Raw genomic sequence first — 25,964 nt, forward strand, 5'->3', positions numbered from 1 at the left:
GGCACAACTGGCGATAGATTTCAATAGACGCTTTGAAATGTGCATTGCAAACCTTTATTGCTGCTCGCACTTCACACACAGCGAAAGCTGGAATAGGAAGTCCATCTTCAACCTTGCTAAGACCGTATTTTATCACGTGTACGCAGTCGCTTCACTCAACATACGGTTTCCTAGCTATGGGACGCGTGCGAATGTTACTATCTGAATGCACCTCGTACATTCTCAAATTCACATTGTTGCACAATTCATAGTTTATTGGTATTAGTATTAAGAGAGAATAGTAGATTTCACTTGAAACACAATAGGATTTCATGCTGTCTTCGTATCAATAAGAATGTGACAAATAAAAAAATTCCTCTCTTTCAGAGAGTATTTTACGATGCTTTGTTCTTGTGGAGTCAAACTGCTAACTAGATTGAATAGAAACAAAGATTGTTTCTACTAAAGCTGAGATGTAGTGATTATAAAACGCTGTTGTAACCTTCTGTAATAAATGTTGTGTCTTTTGTTTAAACTTAAATGTACTAACAAAGTTTAGTAAACATCTTGGGTTGAGAGAAAAATATCTGTCACTAATGAACTCCCAAGAACAGAATTGAATATGCTGTGTGCGAAAACCGAAAAACTAAAAGAAATCGTTATGTCTACAAGTGTGAGATGAACCAGCTATGGTTACTTGGTTTATTTCTTCTAGTATTGGTAAGTAAGATTATTTGAAAGTTAGTTTCTTCATTACCTGAACATAAAGATGACGTTACTTAGATTATGAATGAAAACTATCACTGAATCCCTTCACTCGCGGTACCGCATCACATTTATGATGTAAAGTTGAAGATTAGGAAGAACACAACAACAACTATTTTATTCTATCTTAACAGCTGTGAGATTAGGGTGGTCACTAATTCTCACTTTTCGATTTTCTTTAGACGTATCCTCAAATTAACTCCTCGCATAATATTATAGAGAACTACATAATTTATACTGTTTACCCAACATTGTTAGGGTCGTCAAGTCTAGGAGGCTTAGATGGGCAGGTCATGTAGCTAGAATGGAAGAAAGTAGAAACGCTTTCAAAGTCTTGACTGGAAGCACAATCGGCAAACGACCATCAGGAAGACCTACGCGCAGATGGGAGGACAATATTAAGATGGATCTCGCAGAGATATGAATACAAAGTAGAAACTGGATCCGATTGGCTAAGGATAGAAGTCAGTTGAGAGCTTTTGTGAACGCGGCATTGAACCTCCGGGTTCCATAGACCATAGAGTTAGTTAGTTATACTATTACATGGTGGCTCAAATGGCATAAAGGTTTGAATTCACTTACGATATATACGAAGGTCAATCAAAAAGTTAGTTGCACTACGTAAGAAAAGAAAACATGACAAAAATTTTACAATGACGTTATTTGTATTGTAAAGTTCTATTCCGAATCTACTTACCAACGTAAAGACTTCCGTTATTTAAACTTTTGTCAAGGTGTCATACAAATTTTTCTATGCCTCCTGCAAAGAAATCCCGTCCAATGCCCGACAACCATTCTTGGGACCAAACACATGGAAGTCACATGGTGAAAGGTTTGGGCTATAAAAAGGGTGATCCCACACTTCTCACCTAAACTTTGTCAGAATGTCGCACGTTTGTTATGCTTCATGGGATCTTAGATTATCATGCAGGAACACCATACACTTCATGCAGCTGCCGATAAATTTCAGTGTAGTTACACCATTTTGCCCACAAAAAGCGAGTCACTGCACACAATTCCACTTGCAGCTGTCGAGGCATATTTATCAGATGATCCAAACAACTCCACTTACCTCATAAAAGCTGCTACGTCACAAAACACAGCTACGTGTCTGCAATGTTACTGCGCAGTTTCATCGAAATAGTGTTTGACGGAAAATATTTACGAAGGAGTGCAACTAACTTTCTGACTGGCCCACGTAGTATATGAAAAACGTCTGAAATTCACATAAGTGTTTTAGATATGGGCATAGGGAAACTACATAAAATCTTGAATCGAAGAAATAAAGGTAATGCTGCACCTTGTTTGATTTAATGCCATCATGGCGGCGATCTTAAATTTCATCATATTGGAATAATATGTAAAATTTCAAATTGTACAAGAGTTATGTAATATACATTACTTTTGGATAGCTCTTCACAATAAACATCAATGTGACACAATTAATTATACCATTAATTATTTTCAAGACACCATTATTTATATAATAACTATTACCAGTAAAAGAAAAAATCATGTAATGTAAATATATCAATATAGTACTGTATTGAGCTTGAAATAGCTCTATATACTGTAACAGTTCAGCTTATATTAAAATATTTAGTTATTTGATTTAAATTGGTAATGAGTTGAGTAGATTTTAGTGTAGTGTCCCTTTTAGCAGCGAGGCTATATGAGACGTGGACCTACTGATTAACGTGGAATCTAAATCACATGAGCTCCCGCCGGAAATCGAACCCTGGTCCCCCAGACACGGGCGCGTACGCTAATCGCTTTGCCACGAGGGAGCTCTTAAATTGGTAATGAAAATCAATTGTTTGAGCTTAATACATCTAATGTCATAAAGGAAAGCAGTTCAGGTTATTAGGAGGAAGCGCAATTACAAACATTACAAAAAATGTAAAGCTGTAGTTGTGTGTCCCTGGCTCCTCCAGATACACGAAAAAGAAAAAAATAATCTTATTCCACTAAGACTAGTAGAGTTTGTGATAGATACAAATTCACTAACAGAGCAATAATATATATTCAAACAGCAACATTCAGTTATATTCAGCTGAATCATTAATTCAGAGTGTGGACTAACTAGTGATAAATAGGTTTCCCTTTCACCAATGTAGTGAATTTGTACAATAGCGTCACAAAGAACACTTTCAAAGTGGATCAACGCAGTTAGTTGTGATTTGGCACGGGAAACTACCTCCGCATTAGATAGATAGAGAAATTATCGACAAGTTACCAATCATTATTACAAGATACATCATTATTGATGTCCTAATTTTGTCTTAATCAATATATTGTTTCCACTATAGTACATTCACTAAAAGTATAGAAAGTAATAAAGTTCATACAGACAGTTTGTTCTAACATCACTTCATGTAGTGTGAGTCATACCAAGGGTTCCAGCAGAAAGTCCATGAAGATCAGTTTGATTCCTACAGACGGCACGTTGATGAATTGTTTACAAAATTTGTATTTGATAAGCTTATTATTATTTGGATCTAACTTTTTCTTATTTGAGAGTTTTCAGAAAAAAGAATGGGCTAACATTGATCGCGGTAACTTTGTTCCAGGAATTTAGGATGCATTCACACACACACACACACACACACATACACACACACACACTATATATATTTATTTATTTATTTATTGAACAATTTCTCAGATACAGCATAACTTTGCCATTTTACACAGGGACATGCTAACAAAAGAAAGAAAAAAAACAGTATTTCCAGTGTTAGATGCTCAAAAAAGTTGTAGGAACGAGAATATATAGAGAACGTTATGGAGAAAATGAAAATAAAATGAAATCTTTGAGTTTTACGTCCCACAGTTATGCCGGTTAGGCTAAAGGAGACGGTGATGATTAGTAATGACAAAAATGGTGGAATGAAGAAAGTGGGAGGAAAGAACCCCGAGAAACCCACGCACACGGTGTTTGTCCACCACAAAGTTCACTTGGCGTTGGCTGGGATTGAACCCGGGACCCCAAGCACCAGAAGTGAACGCTCTACCACGGAGCCAGCGCGGCCCCAAGGTTATGGAGAATTATTAAAATTGGCCGTTGTATTCATTGGTACTATACAACCTCGAAGATCTTTCATCTTTTGCTTAGGACAATTTAGCCATGCAAGGAGGTTGGGGGAAGCAGTATTCTATTTGGAAATATTACTGTTTTCCCAGCAACTTCGTTCGACAAAGCAAGAAGTAACATGCCTTCGAAAATATGGTACTTTCTATATGTAAGTTTATTTTAAACGTGATCACTTATATTATTCAAAATTACAAGAACTACAATTTGTGCGCATTCCTGGGTGCGCTAAAAGTAAACTATGTAGGAAAGAAGATTGGAAACTTACTTTAAGGCTAGAACATAAGTGATGTTTCAATTTATTCCATTTTCCTTATAATTTTCTTTCTTTCTTTAGAATGATAAACTACCTGCCCATATGTAACCTTATTTGTAGTGTACGGCTAGCTATGATTCAAATTAATCTAGGAGTTTGTTTCATGGAAAGCCAAAAATCCTTTAAATCTATTTTCAGTATCTAAATATAAAGATAGTATTACACAGGAATACTTCGTTTCCCACATGTAATATCTGTTACACGATCAATTGTTTTGTGCTAACACGCTACCCCTAATTGAAATGCCATATGAACCTCTTGCAATTTAAAATTCTAGATCTGAAGTCAAGATTGTGGATTTTAAGATAGCAGGCGTCATGGTTCTACATAAAATGAGTTGCAGTTTTACCACTTCTACTTCTGTTCAAGATATACGGTATAGCGATAGACTTCAGTTGTTTGTAAATTACAAGGGCATATTGCAGAATTTTGTAATATATTGTAAAGTTATCCTTTTAAGATAACTTTAGGTAGGTCAATTAAGGACAATGTATTGTGGATTTTCTCTAAAGCCTTTTTCTCTAAAGTCTTGGTATATACAAATAAAGCACGAAGTACTCTAACTGTGATCTGAGTACCAATACAATGTTCTATATTTAGTTTGTCTTGGTAAAATTGGTGTCCAACGGCCCAGGAAGCCAAGCGAAAGGTACCACATAGCTCCAGGCAGGCAAGCTAATCAGGCAGGGAAACCACAGAACTCTAAGCGATCTGGATTGTTGGGGTTAGGATATCCCAGTGATCCAGAGAAGCAAAGAGAGTGTTTGGATTTCCTTAGAGCTCTAGGCAATGTAAGTGGGCAGGAAACCTCGGAGCTCCAAGTAAGCTAAGAGGCTTGGGTTAGGTCAGATCTCTCAAAACTCCAGACAAGCTAAGAGAGGAGTTGACCAGCAAAAAGTGATGCCGAAGAAGGCCCTGCAACGTATTTCATCCTCTCTTAATAGTCAGCAGCGGTGCTAGTGTTCTTCTTGCCAAGTGTGGTGGTGATGATGACTGTATTTGTCGTCTCGTTGCTAGTAGTAGTTGCTGTAACGAAGCACGCGTTCTTGTTTAGAGATATGGAACATGGTATCGTTTACCAATACTGATCACGAGTAGGATATAACAACATACTGTAAGTGCATTAAGAACTTGATACAGAATATAATACTAATCAATTAAGCTCATTTTCTCGTAGTTTACTATGATCCTATACAGAATTATTTTAGGGAGTACGTCTAAGAATTCCCAAATGCATTTTGTCATATAAGTGCCACTCTATTGTGAAATATTAATCTCCGTTCAATTATCACCTAAAATATATTCTAATTGAGCTGGCAAAAGTTTGAAGTGCTTCAGAAATTAATCATGTGGCGTAGTTTGCTGGTGATTGAGTGTGGAGTATCACTTTATCAACGAGGGGGATGAAGGATATAATATTAATTTCAGTGCAAATATTAGAATTAAAGAATATTCATAATTGTTTGACTCACAGCATATTGCTGTTTTACAGTAAGTTGCCCAATAGATATAGCTTTACAAATTACTCAACAAATTTCAATGCTTACTTTAATCCTCAAGTTCTAATCTATTCGCTTAATGAACTTCCGGATGAAGTCTTCGAGGGACAATTTCTACTACAACAAATTACAATCATAGGAAATAGTAATAAAAATAATAGTTGGAGGAAATAAGACAAATACTCTGTTTAAGTGTACTATAGTGGCAATTATCTGTTGTAACTGAAGAAAATCTTCAAAAAAATCTCAGTGAGAATTGCTGGTCATTTAATTTGATCTCGGATACTCCTAATTTCGAGGTAAGGTCGCTTTCAATAAGCCTACATCATCTCGGAATAATAAATGTAACAATCCTAAATACCTTTGCTATTTAAACCTTTTATGAAGAATCAAAACACTAACTTATGTGTACAGATTATGACGCCTCAGTAGTAGAGAGTTCGCATCTTACTTCGGTATCCTCGTTCAATCTCAGTTTAACAGAGTTCCTCAGAGTTCTCTGAGTCTAACATTGAGTTCCTGGAGTTTCTTCGAGTTGTCAAATTTCTTCTCTAATTACAATGAAGTCAATTACAATATTGTTATCTTTCATTTATATTAGTCATCCGTTGCTTTTAATGCAAACAGATAATCATTTGACGAAACTGAAAAGAATACCACTTTATTCGTGTGGAAAAAACTACTTCCTTTACATTTCTCAAATCTTGAATGTTTCCATTCTTCATATCGTTCTGAACATAATTCATATTTGGCACAGCAAGTAGAATAATTTATTAAGGGATCAAATACGGTGTTTCATCAACCAATGATTATAAATTTCATATGAAAATTTCTAATTAAAATATACTTTTACCTAGGTATTTCCAAACCATCCCAAAAATGTTTCAGATTCTTAATTATCAAAATAGATAATCACATCATTAGATTCAAATATGTATTTGCAATATCCTCGTGTCCAGAAGTTAATGGGAAGAATAGAAATATATATGTGTTAGTTTTCATTAGTTTTGTGCTCATACCATTTAGATTTATCCCTTATAATTAACAGATTGGTCACAGTTTTTAAAACATTTTCCTTATTTTCCTTGTTAATTTTGGATTCATATCTTACTACTTGCAACGAGAATTCAGTTAATCTTTCGTCAAATATGTAACTCTTGCATCTCTTAGCAGACCTTCTTAGAGGCTACTAACAACTCAGTCGAAACTTTTCACGTTTTTATAATCTTCAGAAATCAATGGGCATAAACATTTAAATTATTAAATTATAGAATGAACAAGGATCATTTTTTGAAGTAAATGGTGGGGGTTGAATACATAGTGAAGTGACATTGTGTGGAGAAATTGGAAATCCTTGAAATAACGCAAAGACTTGACGTTCTCCATCACAAAATCAAATGGTTTTTAATACAGCTAAGAATTCTCCATACCAGAGAAGGTTATTTTTTTCACCCAGTCACTGCGTTCTTCAAGTTTACAATTAAACAAACCAGTCACTGTTTTCAAGTATGATTTTATTTTTACTCACTTCGTCGTCCAGACCATAAAGTAACACTTAAAAATGTATTTTCTGAGAGTCAGAGCTGACGAAAGAACACAATTCATAAGTACTGTTTGTAAATACCAAATAATTATCCAGTGTGGTAACAAACTATTTACACAAACTTCGGGAACTGATTCCCAACACCGATACAAGCAAAAAAAACTTCTGAAACTTTGGCCAGTGACGAATAGTTTTGGCGATAAAAGGTGCAAGTAATCCCTACGTTCCTTTGGGTAATCCCTCACGCACATTTTGTGGAAATTTGAAGCATACAGTTTTCAATTGAGTAGATATTGACTAACTCTACATATAAAGCTTAAAGTAATTCTAGGTAGATCATTCTGTTTTTCAAATATTAACAAAAGACAATTGAACTTGCAAACAAATATATTCATAACATTTATATAACAATATTGGGAGTGAAAAATCGCTCACGTCAAGCACGCTAAGGAAGATTAAGCCAAGAATAAAAGCTTTAATATAAAGAAAATATGAAAGTGGGTTGTTAGTCTTTCATCGAGAGCAAATCAGTTTTCATCTGCAACCTTTTAAATACAGATGTATAAAAAGTATTTTTTTTTTAATAGAGGCTCATTACATACTTTTTCCAATTCTTTTCGTATCTGATTTAAAATGGGAGACTCGGGTTCGATTCCCGGCGTGAGCTCATGTGTTTCGAATTCCATGTTAATCAGTAGCACCCGTCTCATATAGCTTAGCTGCTGAAAGGGACGTTAAACTCAAAAACAACTCATCTGATTTGTAATCTGTATCCCTGTACAAGAGTTGAAGTCTTTCACGTATATCTCATTCCTCTTAACTCTTCCTGTGGTATTTTCTCCAGAACTCTATTCCATAACTTATGAGTCATGTGTCTTCTAATACTGTTCATCAACATCTTCTTGCCATGTTTCTTAGCAAACTAACATGGAAAGGTAACAAAACGTTTCGCTGAAATTTAATTGACACAGAGCACATCTAATAGATCAGTACGAAAAATGAAAATGAGCAAAATTTAAGGTGCTATGGACCAGAGGGATAGGAGGTACGGGACTCCAAAATTTAATATCCCATAAAATTATATCATGGAATTTTGTGCTTTCAAAGTAAATATCTTGAAAACCGTTGAAGCAATCAAAACCAAAGATGCACAATATAATGAGACAAAATGCCCTATCAAAATCTGCAAACAGTGTTGCCATAGATGAAGCAGTGTTGCCAACTCAGCATAAAAAATTTTGCTTAAAATAGCACCATATAATGTGCACGGAGTTAAAATGCACTATTATCAGTAAACATAACAGTGAAGTGTGGTGGTACAATGTTGCACACTGTTGGAGCTACGTGTGCTGAAAATGTACAATAGAGAAGTTTTGTCTATGGCAACAAAGGGTAATAAAGTACTCTGTGTATCATACTACGAATTTAGTTCAAATGCATAACACTGATAGTAATAGATAGTAAAATGTCAGCAGTGTCATAAAATACTGATGAATTTTAAGCGCAAAGTTGAGTGATGCATTTTGCGTCCTCTGTCAGCTCCGACGCTATACAGGACGGGACCTATAATGGAAAGTGGGGTGAAAGATAACAATGAAATTTGAGGTGAAAAGTACAACAAAAGCATGTCCGGAACGGTTTTGGAAACTGCGATCCCTAGTAAGTCGGTGACTTAACATTCTAGACCACGACTATCCAGGCCAACTTAAAACGAAATGAGGTACGATAATAATAAAATAATTATATTTCCAATGTGAATATGGTATTATTACAGCGTACAAACATAATCATTTTTTTTCTGTATCCATTCAACACTATCAATCGAAAATATAATTCCATGTTATATTTCCTTCTTATGTGATCACTATATCGTTTATATCGATGTACTTATATTATTAATACATTTCTTTTGAGCCCCTATATCTACATCAATTGTCTTATGACAAAATATTCCTATAGTGTTTTCCATTTTTTAGCACCTTGTCTTCAACTGTCTGCCGTTCTCTCCATTGCTTTCAGAAAATCTTATCCCTTTTTTCCTTTACATTTTTGACTATATTCTTTTTTCCTCATTCTCAATTCTTTTAATATTTTTTTTGCGTTTTGTCTTCTCGTTCTCGTCCACATTTCAAGAAAATCATGTACATCCCTGTGAAACATTATACAATCCTCCTACTTTCCCTGTTCGTTTCCACTTCTTCATTACGACTTCCACGACTACCGGATTCAATCTTGATTCTGTTTTTAGCTCTTCTTTTATCTTCACCACATTTTCGCTTGTGTTTCACACACAGTTCTCCAAAAGCAAATTTTAGATATTTATCACTTTCTCTTTTTCCAACTTTCTCATAGTCTTCTTTTCATTTCTTCTGATTTTAAGGCGTCTCTTCACTTAATGCTATCGTACACTGCCTTCACATATATACTGAAAACAATTGTTTTTCCTTTTCATATTGTGCATGTTGATATAGAAAGTAAAAGGAGAAACATAATTTGCTCAGGGCTTATGAGTGTGATATCCTTTCACTTTCTTTTTAGATTCTTTATTCTTGGATTATTGTTTTATAACGTGTCTGGTGAAGGTGATTTCCATTGCCGAAACCATTACACAAGTGTTAATAATATAGTCAATTTTGTTTTATTAATACACGTTAATTACTTCCAAAACAAACAACATACGCTAAAATCAATGTTTGAGTGATGATATTAATTGATCTTCATTTCGTGAGATAAGCATGTGAGATAGTACGAATTATGATATCTCCAAATAGTAACTGAGATTTGATCATTCAAAAAGTTGTTTGACTAGTTTGGCTGCAAGAAGAAATCATTGGAGAGGTGAAGGAACCGAACTGTTCATCACTACCTTTGATAATACCCGAAACTTCGATAATACTCGAAATTTCGCTAATACCAGAAACTTCGATAATACTCGAAATTTCGATAATACCCGAGACTTCGATAATTTCAGATACTCGAACGGTTTCGAGTAACCGATGAAAACTCGATAAATTTTCACTCCCGAAGTTCGATAGGTCTTCAGTCTTATCGAACACCTCTAATTAGAAGGCATGAAAAGAGACGAAGAAACATGAAGGTATTGTGTTTGAGACGGAAAAAGAAAACATCTGACATTGTCAGCACAATTTATTTTACAGCGTACAAAACGTAATGACAATGAGCATGACAGTATGTCAAAGAACCATAAAGACTGCCATGCGCAATGACCATAAACCTAGTCTGTCAAGATGCCTTTTCGAAATGATAGCAGACCGACGTGATATAAGCATCGAGGCATACAACCAAATAACGTCCACGGAATGTAGCATCGCATGTGGAATGGCTGTACAAGCTTAAATAATATGTTGTTGTACATTGATTGAAGTTGTTTTCACATCCCCGTAGACAATGATCTTCAGTTTCCTCTGGAGGAAAAAATGTTTTACTACAGAAATCTAGAGAACAAACCGGCCATTTCTAAGGTTATCCACATCCTATCCACCGATCAGGAAAAATGTTCAAGCATGTTGTAGTGCGTCGTTCACTATGATCTGGCCATCTGTCATGTTGATATCAATTTTCCCTACTTGTCTGAAGCGGTGTATCTGGTATCTCCCTTAATAGTGTCTGTAAAGGGCAGCATTCTTGTTCATGAATGAAAAATGGTCAAAGGGGGTGTTAATCCTTTTTTCCACAACATGCCTTAACACACTGCGTTCTACTTGGCGAAGCCAATTCGGATTCATTACAGACTAATATTGAATATCCCTTATGTTAACATTTCCATGATTATTAAAAGCTGACTCTTCGGTGAATAGGATACGAATCAAATCTGGAGAACAAAAAAAAAAAACGATTCACGAAATCATTCCCATTTAGTTCCTGCTGGATACAGATATTATATGTGTGAAAGGTATGTGTATGTTTGAATGAATAATAGAGTTCGTTAACTCATACGTACTTCCCGGACTCATACCTACCGTCAATGTCACGGGAACTAATGTGTGAATTCACAGCAAAAGGTGATAAAACATATGTTTCTCCCATCTAGCATGTAATTGGCTTGTTGCAGTCTTACACTTCCGTTTCCCTTAGTTTCACAAAGAGCTTACCAAAGATAGCGATTGTTATCGTCTCTCAGGACATCTCTCTCTGTATACACGGCAGACTTCTGAGGTACTACTCAAGTATTATAAAAAAAAATCAGGATCATATTTTTTTTCTGTGTTTATAAACACCATCCTATTGACTAAAAAGTGCCTGCTATGAACTAGCACGATCTCCTAGCTCGACAATTGCAACTTTCTAGTCTTCAAGGATTGCTCTGTTAGATACCCCAGAAGACATAAGCATCGAAGTACTGTCAGTCAAGTCTTTCACTTGTCTTTCTGTTTACAACCATTTCCATGGTCATATCCCTGTTGCTATGTGCAGAGGAAGCATTAGACGAACGACTTTGTACTTTTCCGCATGTGTCTTTTCATGTTATTCATGTTTTTGTCTATGGTTCCATTACAAAAGAAAATCACTTTGTTCCTGATGGCTCAGTTGTCGATATTTTCCATACTACACCATACGGGTCCCATTTAATATTGTGCCCCGTTTGACTTGGTGTGTACGGCAAACACTATGTCGCTAGTGTTTCCCGTTTCTTTAGTATTTAAGGTGGTACCTTTATAGGCCTCACTTTTACAATATGTTACATAATGACTTGATAATATTGTTCCTGTTTTTCTTTACTTTGTTATGGCGTATCCTATTATTATCAATTTGGCTCTTTGGAAAGTAGAAGAATGAAAATAAAAATCTAAATGGAGTATGCGTATTTCGAATATGAGAGATTTAATATTAGATTCAAGAAAACACTTCTGTAATCCTTTACTTCAAATAATTGATTCGAAATACATCTTACTGAGGTTATTTTACCAGAAGAAATGCAATAATATAATATATTAAATTTCAGCAAATACTGTGATGATTATTGTTCAATGTGAAATCAAATGTAATAGATTGTATGAAAAATGCTTTTCCTTTCAGACAACAGCATTCGTAGGAAGCACAGCAATTTATTACCAAGGTAAGTTTTAGTCATGACAACATGAAGCTATACATACATATATATATATATATATATATATATCTTATATATATGACTTATCATAACTCAATGTCTTGAAAATAGTTAAAACCCTTCGTACATTTTCCAATCTTCTATCTATCTTTTCGAATATATTTAGTCTATTTGTTAAATACAGATAGAACTTGTCAAATCTTACTACCAATAATAAAACGTTATTGTTGTGACTTTTCAGTTAAAAATATTTTAGTTGAAAATTTTACATGATCCTTGTAGTTATTAAAAACTTGGGCTGACCTAAATTTATAAATAATCAAGAAGGACAAATTAATGATAGTATTGTAAGGGCACGTTTGAAGTAAAGTATAGAAATATTGTGATCACAGAAATATGTAGTTTTCCCTTCACTTTACGGAATACAATAGTACACTTATATGAAGTAAATTGTTTAAGAAAATAAACATGAAGTTTCTACAGCAATCTTAAGTAAATGGAAAAGTTAACATTTTATTTTTTAACATTAAGACTCATTCATACATGAATGTTTTGAGCTCTGAAAAAGCTAGATATAGAGATCTTAAAATTAAAATACTTCATAAAGACCAAAGGCGGGCTTCATTCCCATTTACACAGAATGCGAAATTTATATACCAGAAAAATGTGGTAATATTAGTGTCTTCATAAATTGTTACTATATATTGGGAACAATTATAATAGTTTTTGCACGGTACCAGGTCCAAGAAGACACGATGTACCATATTTTTGGAGACTTTTTGAACCACAAAGTGAGCTCAATTGCGTAAATATATACACAATGACTATAGTAACAGAACAATACACTTATATCACACGATCATCTATAACGAATACCATTTAATAATTATTAACTTGATAACACATTTTTATTACATACATTTTTAACATATATAATAATAATTTAAGATAAACTAATAATAATGCAAGATTTATGTTGCTGGGGGGAAAGACCACAAAACGAAATCATATGATCACTTCCCTGTTAAAAATTTTTGACTTAAATCCAAGATGGCAGACTCCAACATGACAAGTTAAATAAACATTTGTCTGCAGGGAAATAAAGAATAAGGTTGAAAAATCTTATGTGTAACATTTGACCAAAATTCAAATTTGAAAATGTTACCCAATTATCCACGGCTTTGGGGTTACATTCCTATGTCAAAGTGGAAACTGTTTCTGTAAAAAGAAATATATTAAAAGTGGTATCTGGTCAAAGTAGATTATAGGTACTATGCACGAGTTTAGGAACCGTAACAGTGCTGGGTGATAGAGCTCGATGCTATTATCCCTATTTTCATAACTATATTGCGTTCTCAACGTCGTGTAAATGTATAGAATACATTAACAACCTTTGTAGTGTCCCTGAAAATAAAGCAGACTACAGAATTTGATGCTTTGTGTATCGTAAAATGGGATACTCCGAAATAGTGAGGCTTCTATAAAAGTCTATGTCTGCCCAGAGACTAGCGATTATATCATATGAAAAGAATTCATGTGTAAAATATTAATACTGTTACTTTAATTTTAATTTCTTCTTACAGATAAACTTCTATTTTAAAAACCTCAAGCTTGTTATGAAAATTGAATTTTTAGATCAATTTACATTATTTGTTGTTTAAGAGTCAGCGCCGTAACGTAAATTTTTCTGGAGGGACAAACATTAAAAGTTTTGGTTCCTAGAAAAAATTGTTTTGGATTCGCAAAATTTGAAAATACACCTGTTTTTCCATTTTTCTCTTACTCTTTGTGGCCCCGTAGTCTGTGGTCCCTCCCGCACGCCTCTGGGCCACTTCCGTACATGACAAATTAATTAAGGGGACAATATTGACAACTCACAAAGCCATACACATAAATATTATTTCTATTGCCGTAATAGTAGACATTTTTTACTGAAATGGACCCACATTTTTTTTAAATTTACCTTTTGTATGTTGTTTTTTTTATGTAATGTAATGAACACGTTTGAGGCTTCATTTATAATTTCATGTTTGTATCGTATATGCAGTAAGAAAATTTTGTATTAAAGTGGTACCCCTCGAACAACGGTGAGTTTCCCTTTGGGGCAGTTGCTCCCTGTCCCCTGCACAAGTTATGGCCAGTTAAGAGCAGTTTTTCGCCCATTATAATCACGGAAGTGGGAGCTAAATGCTAGTACGTCCGTTACTTCGCCTAACAACTCTTGGATGGGAGCGATTTTTCTATTCTGTTTCTGGCATTTGATAGATAGAGTAATTATGTTGGCCAAGACTTATAACAAAATTAACCAGTTAAAAGTTTTAACAAATAATGATGACATTCCATATCGTATTTTCTAATACTGAAATAAAAGCGAATATAATTCTAGAATGCAAGAAGTTATCCATCTCGTCGTTAGATGGTAGCAAACATCCTACAGCAGTTGACATCTACCGGACGAAATTAAAAATTCTGGTACGTGATCATTTTTACTGTGTGCCAGAATTTATTTATTGATTTATTGTTTTTCTTTCAGGAATTACAAACCATGAGTATGAAACTGGAGACTATAGAATCGAGCTGGATACACCACAGGAAAGTATGCATATTTAAACTCATATATTGTTTTTAATTCCAGAGAAGTTCTTTATTTCCTAACAATTCACTTATAAGAATTTACTTGGAAATTCCTCAACATTAAATTGTAGATTTCCGCTTTGCCGGGCAAAAGTCAAATTTACTTACAGCTCTAAATTACTTTTATAAGTTTAATCAATTGTAACATATGCCATTATTACTTGCAAACATTAAACGTTTTCGTTTTGTGCATCATTATCGTTTCAAATGAAAGGCTCCCAGGAAGACATAATCATTTGAAAGACTTTCCTGCCTTGAGAACCTGCAAAGGAAATACAATAATATCTTGGAATCAGAAGTTCATTTGTTGTAAAATACTTTTCAACTTCCCAATTCAAAAATAATTGTCCATCTAAAGCTGTTTTGTGCAAGTTGGAACAGAGGGCGGGCCAATCATACGAGACACGTATCATGTTGGTACTGGTACGTGACAACGTACATCATTTTCAGAAGAATTGAGTAGCCATATTTAATGGGGACATTTTTACATTGTACAGTAACACCATAGGAACAGAAAGACTGCCATAACGATAACCAAAACATTTATTTACCAAAGAATCGTAGAAAAATTTATTTACGTATTCTTTAAAGGAAACGTGATCCTTCATGTCTACAAGTGTCTCTCACTGTTTTGTGGTACATTGAATGCTCCATCACGAATTATATTTTGGAACGGGAATCAGTTACCCAGGATAAAATTCAATTCAGTTATAAGTAAATCATAGGTAGAGCAAATTACAGTCCCAAACAGTTTTCTCCCACTACGATAACACATTACGTAGAAAATACATTTGTATAGGTTTGCGGATGAAGGGGTTCGGTGGGCCGCAACCGGCCTGAGGGTTGACTGTTGCACATGGTTGCTCTGAAGTAACAGAATCTCAATTAATTTTTAAAATAGGTTTATTATTAAACATTTTAGATATGAAGCTAGTGAAGTATTAACAAGTAATAATACTCCAAGTATTAATACTTTTATAAACATACCGAAAGAACCACCCTTTGCGGATCCGATGGTAGGCCTACAAGTTGTACCATACGGGTGTTTCATGGTACATTGCGTTATAACTCTCCTATTTGAGCTTTTACGTCCAGTTTTTTTTTTTAAAGTTCAGAGGCATTGTAGAAGACCTTACGTATGGTTTCACACCTTCCTGCGTCAAGACATAGGAGGTGATGACGTCATAATTCTAAAATATATTTTCTTTTATTAAGTCTATGTTCATTATTTTTTGGCGGGCTTATTTTTGCACGTAGAAGATTGAAATTTTGCACAAACATTCAGTCCACCGAGTGATATTTACCAGATTTTTTTCAGATTTCTGCGTTAAAACAGGGGGGATCCATAGGGGCAAAAATTTCAAAAAAGGGATATATTTACCAAAAAATCCCTTTCTTCGGGATTTTCCTGCCTTAGATACAAGATGGAGACATGTGAATGGTACCGCCTGAAAGGCAGTTCTATTCTGAAGAAAATGATGTTCAAACCATGATCCTAGGGTAATTAGGGATGTCTCAGGGAATTTTTACAAAATATCCTTCTGTATAGGGGAATATGGTACATTGTCGGTATGTATATTTTTGGCGGGCTTACTTTTGCACCTAGAAGATTGAAATTGTGCATAAACATTCAGCCCACCTAGTAGTATTTATCAGACTTTTTTCAGACCTCTGCGTTAAAACAGGGGGTCCAGAGGGGCTAAAAGTTGAAAAAAGAGATGTTTAGAACAAAAGATCCCTTTTTTAGGGATTTTCCCGCCTTAGATGCATGATAAAGACACGAGAGTCATACCGTCTGAGAGGCAGTTCTATTCGGAAGAGAATGATGGGCGAAACATGACCCTAGGGTAAATAGGGATGTGTCAAGGAATTTATATTAAAATATACTTCTCTATAGGGGAATATGGGACATTTTCGTTTTTTTTTTTTTTTTTTGGCGAGCTTATTTTTGCACCTAGAAGATTGAAATTGTGGACAAACATTAAGTCCACCGAGTAGTATTTAACAGATTTTTTTAGATTTCTGAGTTAAAACAGGGGGGTTCAGAGGGGCTAAAAATTGAAAAAAGGGATATTAAGACCAAACAATCCTTTTTTTGAGATTTTCCCGCCTTAGATACATGATGGAGACATGTGAATGGTATCGCCTGAAAGGCAGTTCTATTCTGAAGAGAATGATTAGCAAATTATAGTCCTAGGGTAAAGAGAGATGTCTCAGGATTTTTGTTTTACCTGAGATCATGGTGTTTTGTGGTAATTTGGGGCATTGTGGGAATTGTTGTTAAAATTTCTCCCGCCCTTAGTATTCAAGATAGAAACTTGAAATTTGGCAGACACATGCAGTATACCAAGTACTATTTATCAGAGTTTTTTGAGGTCTCTACGTTCACACAGGCTTGCTCCAGAGGGGCCCAAAATGTGAAACAAATTCCCCCGAAATTTTCCCTTTGACATCATTTTTTCCTCTCCTTTTATATGGTATGAGCATGCAAGTGGTACCATTTGAAAGCCAGTTCCACTCTGAAGAGAATGAGGTATGAACCATGATCCTAGGATAAAGAGTGACGATACAGTAGCGTCTTGTCTGAAAGTCTAAAAAATACCCCAAAAGCCCCGGATCCCTTAAGGGTTAATTTAGAAAAAGTACATAGATAAATTGACTTACTGATTCACTTATCAAGAAACATCAAAAAGTGCTAAATGCAGAACCTTACTTTTTGAAGAAATGTTACCACTGTATCATAGGGTTTAAGTAGGTTGCAAATAAAAATGCTTAGAAACATCAGAGCGCACACTGTAAATGATATAGAGAAGTATTTATGTGTTTCTTTAATCCATTCGGCTTCCAAAGAATACACTGATTAAACATTGATCCTCTTTTCATATTGGAATTAGTTTAAGTTAACTACTTCGTTTCAAGTTTGTAGCATTGCAGCAAAACCATGAACACATAACTAGTAATAGTTATTCACAATCGCTTAGTCATCTCAAAAATATATTACGTCTCTAACTCAATATCTTTACTAAAGCTGGATATGATAGAAATTTATTGTAGCTTGCGGGTTTAACATGTACGTTGCGAGAGAGTAAATGTGTACGATACACAACGAAGCAGTTCACTGGAATAGATTCACTTTGCAAATAATAGGTCTTGTACCTTCTTTAACCTGTTCAAAGCGGAACTGATAACCATCTCTGGTTCACAGTTATCACAATAGGATGGATACGGTAATGAATAGATAAAAGCGATTATCTGCCATTAAGCATCCAAAGACTATATGTCTTCTTGATACTAATATATCTTCTAAATGTAGAAGTGGTCTCAATATCAATTTTCATGAAGCAAAAATCGTATGTGATAGCGAAATGGTTTTCTATTGTTCTTCAGCTCGGACTTTATCTATGCCAAAAGTGGCAGAAATCAGCATGTTGTTTATATAAATTTACACAACTATTACGTATGATTATTCTGTCCGAACTGAGTGCAAATAAAACTTATATAAATATTTTACCGTTTTTCTTTTCAATATTACTCTTCAGGTATAAAAACAAACTATAGGAAAAATGAAGAAATGCCTGTTAAAATAACTTCTGCATCCAAAAATCAAGTTCGGTCTCTGTCTGTGTTTCTTGTTATAAGTGTGAGTTATAGTTTTACGGTAAGTCCTCTATAATCTGACATTGTACTCTTCGGCACATTCTATAATCCGCTCCTGATTCAGTTGCTCGTGATTTCTGCTGATGGATTTGTTGACTTTGACCACCAGATCGAACGACTGCACTGACCGCATTTTTAGTTCATTTAATGTTTATCGTGACTACCAGTTTTCATTTCAGTATAGTGTTTCCTCTTTTCTAGGCTCTTTTGTTTGACGTTTTCACAATATTCTGACTGTATATAAAGCATACAGCATTGTTAAGTGTCTTCAAAGCTCATCATGAGTTCTTCAAGAATTAATCCTTATCTATAACCCTGAAAAATACAGCATAAAAGATATCATGGGTTTCCTTTAAGACTAATTAAAAGGAAGTAATCATTGGTATTTCGTACAGCACTTTTATACATTTCAAAACAATACATTATTGCACTACACTCAATTCAAACTATCACCTTTGACATCACTGAGATCATCGTAATTCAAAATAGAAAATAAATAGTTGGCTACTTCTCAACTACAACCGACAATACTCAAGTAATGGGCTTTAACCTTTCTTAAATTAGCAATTTCTTATTCAACTCTTTAAAAAATATAAGCATGTTTCAGGATACATATTGCTTTAAATTGTAACATGACAAAGAAGAAGACAAGGTAACAACCAATTTAGTGAAACGAAAAGGAAACTTTTCTTCTTAATACACAAAACATATTATGTGAATAATGTATTAGTTATTGGGAACAACATATTATTTGTGCCATTTATTGAGCATTATGTAAATTACTAATTTGGCTCGTTTAATAAGAAGAAACAAAAATGATATAATTGATTACTTACAATTGTTTACATGGGTATTATCTTGGGGTCCGTTTAGGACCCCAGTAGTAAATAATCATTTTTACGTAAAAGAAAACGTCAGCAAACAATATGTTAAACATACACTAAAGAGAAAATACAGAAACTCTGTGGCTAAGTGGTTAGTGATAAGCTCTGTGGCTAGGTGCTTTTGGCGTGGGAGATCATGGTTCGGTTCCCAGTGGGAGATCATGTGGTTCGAATTCCACGTTAAACAGTAGGTCCACGTCTCATACAGCCTCCCTTCTGAAAGGGACGTGTAACTCAAAACCAACTGAACTCAACAAAGGGATAGACTTTTTGATGCTCACGTTCATTTAAAATATATACTACATTAAATATCTTTGGAGTCTCAAACGGACCCCGCGGTAGAACATAATGGTTAATACAACTAATAAGCTTAAAGATGTGACTCTCGCTTTATAGTAAAAAAATAAATAAAATAAAATAAAAACAAAAATAACGTTCGATACGAGAGAAAACCGCATGTTAATACACAGAATTTCAATTTTGAAGATTTGTTCATGAGCAATTTATAATTTAATTATATAAATATCCAATGCTTGGATTTCATTTTATGTTCTAATTATTTATAAATAAGGTGAACACTTTAAGGCTGCAGTTACTAAATTAACAAATTATTTTTGAAATATTTATTTCGTCTCCATAGATTGAGAAACGTGAATAAAAACGTAAAATATTTGTTCTAATTGTTTTTTTTTTTCAGTTTTATGTAGAGTGATTTATTTTTAATATTTCTATTAACGTTTAAACGCCTAGCATGGCTTTAAATCTTCGTATCTCAGCCTCTAATTAAGGCACGAAAAAACGTTTGGTACCAATGTGTTTGCAAAGGACGAAGCTTTCTGCAGATATGCATTTTATGTATGTGGAGAGTGCCATGGCAGAGAGGGGAGGGTATTTCTTTGTTTCCTTCATCTTTGTTTTTGGGCAGCATCCTCCCTTCCCCCTTGGGGGTACAATCACAAAAATTGGTATACGAAAAATAAAATAATCCACTGTACACTAATATCCCGCAAAAGTATTTGTTGGTTATGTGTGTGGAAAAGAGGAGATTCAAAGTTAACCAATTTGGAGTTGACAGAGCCTTCCAAATTCTATTTTTTTAAATTTTTTTCCGGATTTTCACTTTGTTTTTCTTCTTCTTCTTCTGCGAATAAAGCGGGAATTGCATAAGTGTTATCTAGCTGTAATCGGTCATCCATAAGCTTTTCGACGATGTGTGAATCATGACTATGCTATAATTACGCGGGTCACTAGAGTCCCTAAAGTGATAGTCTACGATTTCGATTAAGTTCGTGGTCGGCATTTACAGGTTCAAATACATATTGAACTAATGTTTGAAACGTTATGTTATAAAGATCCTACTTCTGTCAGGTATAGTTCTTCTCTTATTCCAGTTTACTCTAGTAATTTCTAAATTGACTGCATGAATAATATGTGTCATTAGTATTTGCTACGATAGTTGAGTTGTGGAAAGAGTTGGTAACTTTATTGACCAAATCCTTGTTATTTCTGACTCTTTCTTAGATGTTGACATTACTGTTCATTTAGTTTGAGTCGTTAAGTTGTATTAAGAAATCATCGATTTCTAAGAACTGGAAACTGATTTATTTAGATATTTTTGGGAATATAAAGTCAGTGAAAATATACCTACTCGGTATTTCTACGAATTCTCATCTCTCTGTTCATACTCGGTTTGATCGTATGTACGTTATGTGAGTACAGTTGTTTGAAAATGTTCTGCAGTGATATCTAGTTTCTCGTTAAGATATACTTCTTCCATCCTTCACATGGAACTGGGCCTAGTTAAATCATATTACTAAAAACTATGGTTTCAACAAGCAGATGATTTGGGTTAGCATTACTGAAATTATTTATTTAATTATTTCAAATTCTCTTTGTTATTTAATTATTCGAAGAATTTATTTTCGTTTGTTTTCCACTTTCGGATAATTATTCATTATTCGAACACTCATTTGAATAATGTTTGCCCTTTTATTGAATTTTGTTGAATATTAACAGCAATTGTTCGCATATCCTGCTGACGAATTTACTCGTGTACCAGAGATTAAAATTAATGATTGTTTGTTGATGGTCCTTGCATTCAACAAACTCAAAGTATTTGAAGCATATCTAACAAAGGAAATAAGCATGGGTATGCTGCAATAAAATACCACAAAACCTTCTTGTAGGTACAAGAAATTTCAATAAGTGATGGCTTGGTAAGATTTATGATGCGAATGTCTGTTTAAGCGCATTTCATGTATCAAAACTTGAATTGTTTCGGTAATGTTCCAGCGTTATATCGGGCAAAAATTTGTTACAGCTATAAGTAAAAAACCTTAATAAACGTTGATATTATTTCTAAAGGCCCCAGTTGTTCTACTGAGATAGAGTTGGATCACATTTATGCTTTGTCGTACGTAAATATATTTTCTTCAAAATATAGAGCAGCAGCAATACCTTAAATCATTTGCAGATATATTAGGAATTGTATTGTGAGAACATGCTATACTTTGTAAAATTAAGTTAAGGACACAATGCTTGATACAACGTAAAAGCTTGAGAAATACAAATTATTTCTCGAGATCCATGTATCATTTAATAGATTTTATGTAGCTTTTAAATGCGGTCAACGTATTTCGTGCTTCATTTCTATATATTCGTCTTCATATCGTACTATAGGTAATAATAAAGTTTTCTCACTCGAACGGTGGAGGTATAAACGGTATTTATTGTCGAGTTGTCCCTCCTAACACAAACACCGAGGCAAACCGGAAAAACATATGTATTTAGTTTTAAGCCTTTCACAGAGGAAGTCGACTTTTGTCGACAGAACCAAATTTCCTTAACATGCGAATGTCGACTATAGTCGACGTGTTAAAATTTGTTTGTCCTTATCTTGGCTTTGTCGAGAGTAGTCGCCAAAGTTGTACCATTCATTTTTGTTTGTGTTCTATTGTTTTCGATAAACAATAGAAATCACACAGAAAACCTTTGGCGACTACAATCGACAAACCCAAGATACAGACAAATTTTAACACGTCGACTATAATCGACATTCGCAGGTTAGGGAAATTTTTTTCCTTCGCCTTCCACAGTGAAAGGGTTAATATTTATCTTAAGGGAACATTTAAAAAAATAATAGATAAACTATAAATAGATGGCTTGTTTTCTTCTCTCTTACACTATTTTGTCCGGCAATGCTCTCCTAAAATTATAAGCATAAATCTTTATCCGTCATACCTCTTCCCATGGTAGCCATATTTTTATGAAATCTTTAACTGTGATCATTCGACACATTTTATCTGAATAAAAATGTCTACTTCTACTATGCAAAAGTAATGTTACTAACTCCTTCCACAATTCCACTATCGCTGCAAAGAACTGTTGACGATATAGAAATTCTGATTTCACATTTATAAATTACTTATAATTTTATCATACTGTCCATAGCATCTAAATTTAAACTGTAATTCTAGAGTTCTGTTAATCTATACTTGACACTCAAGTTATGATTTCTGGTTTGAATTTACCCCTGTAAATTTCTGATTCTTCATTCATGTAATCATTATAACAAATTACAGTATAATTACTGAGAACACTGGTAATTGTAAAAAAAACATTAATCCTGAAGCAGTTGTTGTTGAAATACTGAATAAAGAACAGGAAATAAGTTTGTAACATTGAAACATCTGGAGTACTTAATTATCAAATATTTTGCATTAAGATTCTCTTATAAGGAATTTAAGGAACATATTCAGGGTTAAATTCGAACTCCACTAAAGATTTTTGAATTAATCGTCATTTCCTGAAATTTATACTTTCGCCATATTTACAGTATATTTTCTCTAGCCATAAAATATGGAAATGTACTATAATACTATCCCTAGAAATATGGATTTATTCAAATTTTCAGGAACATAATAAAGAATGACAAAATGTATCTTATCATCCACGTCCTTTCCTACATTGTTTTAATGTCTAACGATTATGCACGAGGAATAAAAATAGTGAAAGGGAATGGAGGAACATCGAGAAACCGATGGACATGGTGTTTGTTCATCCCAAACTAACTTACCGAGAGCTGGAATCATAAGCAAAGATTGTATGCACAAACGTTGATTGATCTAGCAACGTATATACAATGTATTCCCATTTTTTAAATTTTTTATCTATTATTACACATTTTGTATTTACCAGGAAACTTGATAAATAAATCGAAACTGCTATACTTTTTTCTTTACAGAAGAAGAAGGAATTTTACAATCCCTAGAATCTCTGACCCGTTTGCCTGATGAACCTGGTAAGTGAGTGGTCTTTATCCTTTTTCATAATATAATAGAATAAGGATGTACATATTTAAGAATAAACTAGTGAATAATGCTCCAGGAAGATTGAACTTAGAAAGATTTTTCTTATTAACTTCTACAGGATTCATACAAATTGTACTATGTACTTTATTATTACGCGCATTAAGCAATTCTTGTAATATAGCTATCCATTTTTTAATTTCCTTGAGTACTAAAATGTTTCCACGTGTTCTTTTAAGAGTTATGCTAAAATGTTCTAAGATTATGCTTGACGAAGACACATGCTCAAAATGGAAGGCTCAAAATTGAAAAGTTCGCAAAATATCATCTCTCTATGATTTATGGTTCCAGAGATGTGACTCGTTAAATCTCCCGAAATACCAACTTTCTGGACCAGTGGCCACCGGTTGCTATTTAGGCGTTAGGCAAGATAGCCCCCCGACTTTAGAAAATTGAAACAATGACTATTTTACTCGTTTGTACTACCTTCGTATCGCTTGTACCGAAAATATTTTCGTTTCTACCATTTTCCTTATAGTATTACTTGAGAGGTCAACTGGGGGGGGAAGGGTTTGGCGCCAAAATAGCCAATTCGTATCACAGCGGAAAAAAAATTGAAATACACCATTCGAAAGCGAATATTTTGTACCGTTTGTTCCGAAAAAAGTTTTGTTTGTACCCTGAGAGTTTTCGAGAAAGGGTACATTTTGGGGGCTGTCTTGTACGCAAGATAGGCCCCGTAATGTGTATTTCTTCCATGCCCATGAATAAGCATTATGTGTTTATCCATGTGAATTCATATCTATTTAGAACTCTGGTTGGCATACCCAAATAAGAAAAGAACCTTCTGTGAATAATCCAACATTCAAATTGAATCGGTGAGTGGGAAAATAGTGTGAGTCAAAAAGAGCTACTTTGAGGAAAAGGCTAAAATAACAACTAGAAGCACGAAGCAGTCATTTTGACTGCTTCAAGAAATATAATTTCGTATCACTTCTGTAATATTTTCGCTAAGGCCACTTGTTGATAGCATTAATAATAAGTTTATGCTTCTTTTTAAAGCGGCGCTATTGTCAGTTATACCTAGAAGCACGAAGCAGTCATTTTGACTGCCTTATAGAGTATAGGAAATTTGTGCTTCTGTTTGTAAGTTACATATGGCACTATTAAATATGTCTTGTTTCTAGACAAAAGAAAAATTGAAACCTTTATTGATTGTAATTTGAGAGAGAAAAATTTAAGATAACTTATTGTTTTATTAGGTATATTGCAATACTTAATTCCAACTATAACTTCATATTTTTATTGTGTTATAAAATTACTGTGTTTTATGGTCGACAAACAAATTAGTTCAGATACATGCGGCCAATATCTAAATGTTAGTGTACACTTAGAGTTGGTTGAGCTGAACCGTGTACATTGACATTTTACGATGAGAACTCTAGGAATACTTCGAGTGCTACATCATCTCTTAGAAGATGAGTCGGAGGATTCGAGTGAAGGGTATGGAAACCGAAGTGATTCTGATCCTGAAGAGAACATTTTATATTCAAGTGATGAAGGAGAGGAAGACAGAGATGGAGATGACGACGCCAGTAGCGGTGACAGTTTTATTGCTCCAGATGGAACATTGTAGAAAAAATTGGATTTCGGACAAGGTGACGTTGGCTGTACATCTAAGCAGAATATTGTTCGCGAAGCTCCAGCACCGACAAAAGTTTGTCAAGTGGTAAGTGTCTGAGGAAAAATGTAGTGCTTTTCGTTTACTATTTGATAAATCTATGATGAGGCATATCTTAAAGTGCGCCGTTTCTGAAACATATAGGCAACTGTAGTCAGCAACATGGACTTTTAACTCTTTCAAAACTACAGTCTTATTAGGGCCTTATTGTTTATTGATTTGTTTCGGCATTGCCCACTAGGTTCTTGTGAGTAAGATCAACAAGGCCACAATTTATAGTAAAATAATAAGTAGGGATAGGTTCTGTGAAATAAAATGGTAGTTGATACTTGATGAAAAGGCACAAGATGTGAACGACGTCAAGGGAACAAATTCGCAATCGAGTCGGAACTGTGAGATGAGTTTATTGAGAACGGCATAAAAATTACAAACCACATGACAACCTGACCTCGACGGGCAAGTTTATCCTACGAAAGCCAGAGTTCGATTTCTGCAATATATGCTAAATAAAATCGATAAATTTGGAATCAAAATCTG

The 25,964-nt window shown here is 34.3% G+C and overlaps 1 protein-coding gene across 1 annotated transcript in view; it reads left to right on the forward strand.

Annotated features, from left to right (window-relative positions):
- The first annotated feature begins 563 nt into the window (after positions 1–563).
- The window catches only part of LOC145683630 (uncharacterized), an 82,949-nt gene continuing 57,548 nt past the window's right edge, over positions 564–25,964 (forward strand). The window contains exons 1-4 of the mRNA XM_081754967.1: positions 564–699; positions 12,231–12,270; positions 14,798–14,860; positions 23,683–23,739. Coding sequence (XP_081611093.1) covers positions 658–699; positions 12,231–12,270; positions 14,798–14,860; positions 23,683–23,739 — 202 coding nt within the window. The 5' untranslated portion in view covers positions 564–657. The remainder of the gene's footprint in view (positions 700–12,230; positions 12,271–14,797; positions 14,861–23,682; positions 23,740–25,964) is intronic.

This window comes from Thermobia domestica, chromosome 4 (genome assembly GCF_964235325.1).
Source record: "Thermobia domestica chromosome 4, izTheDome1.hap1.1, whole genome shotgun sequence".
Classification (NCBI taxonomy): domain Eukaryota; kingdom Metazoa; phylum Arthropoda; class Insecta; order Zygentoma; family Lepismatidae; genus Thermobia; species Thermobia domestica.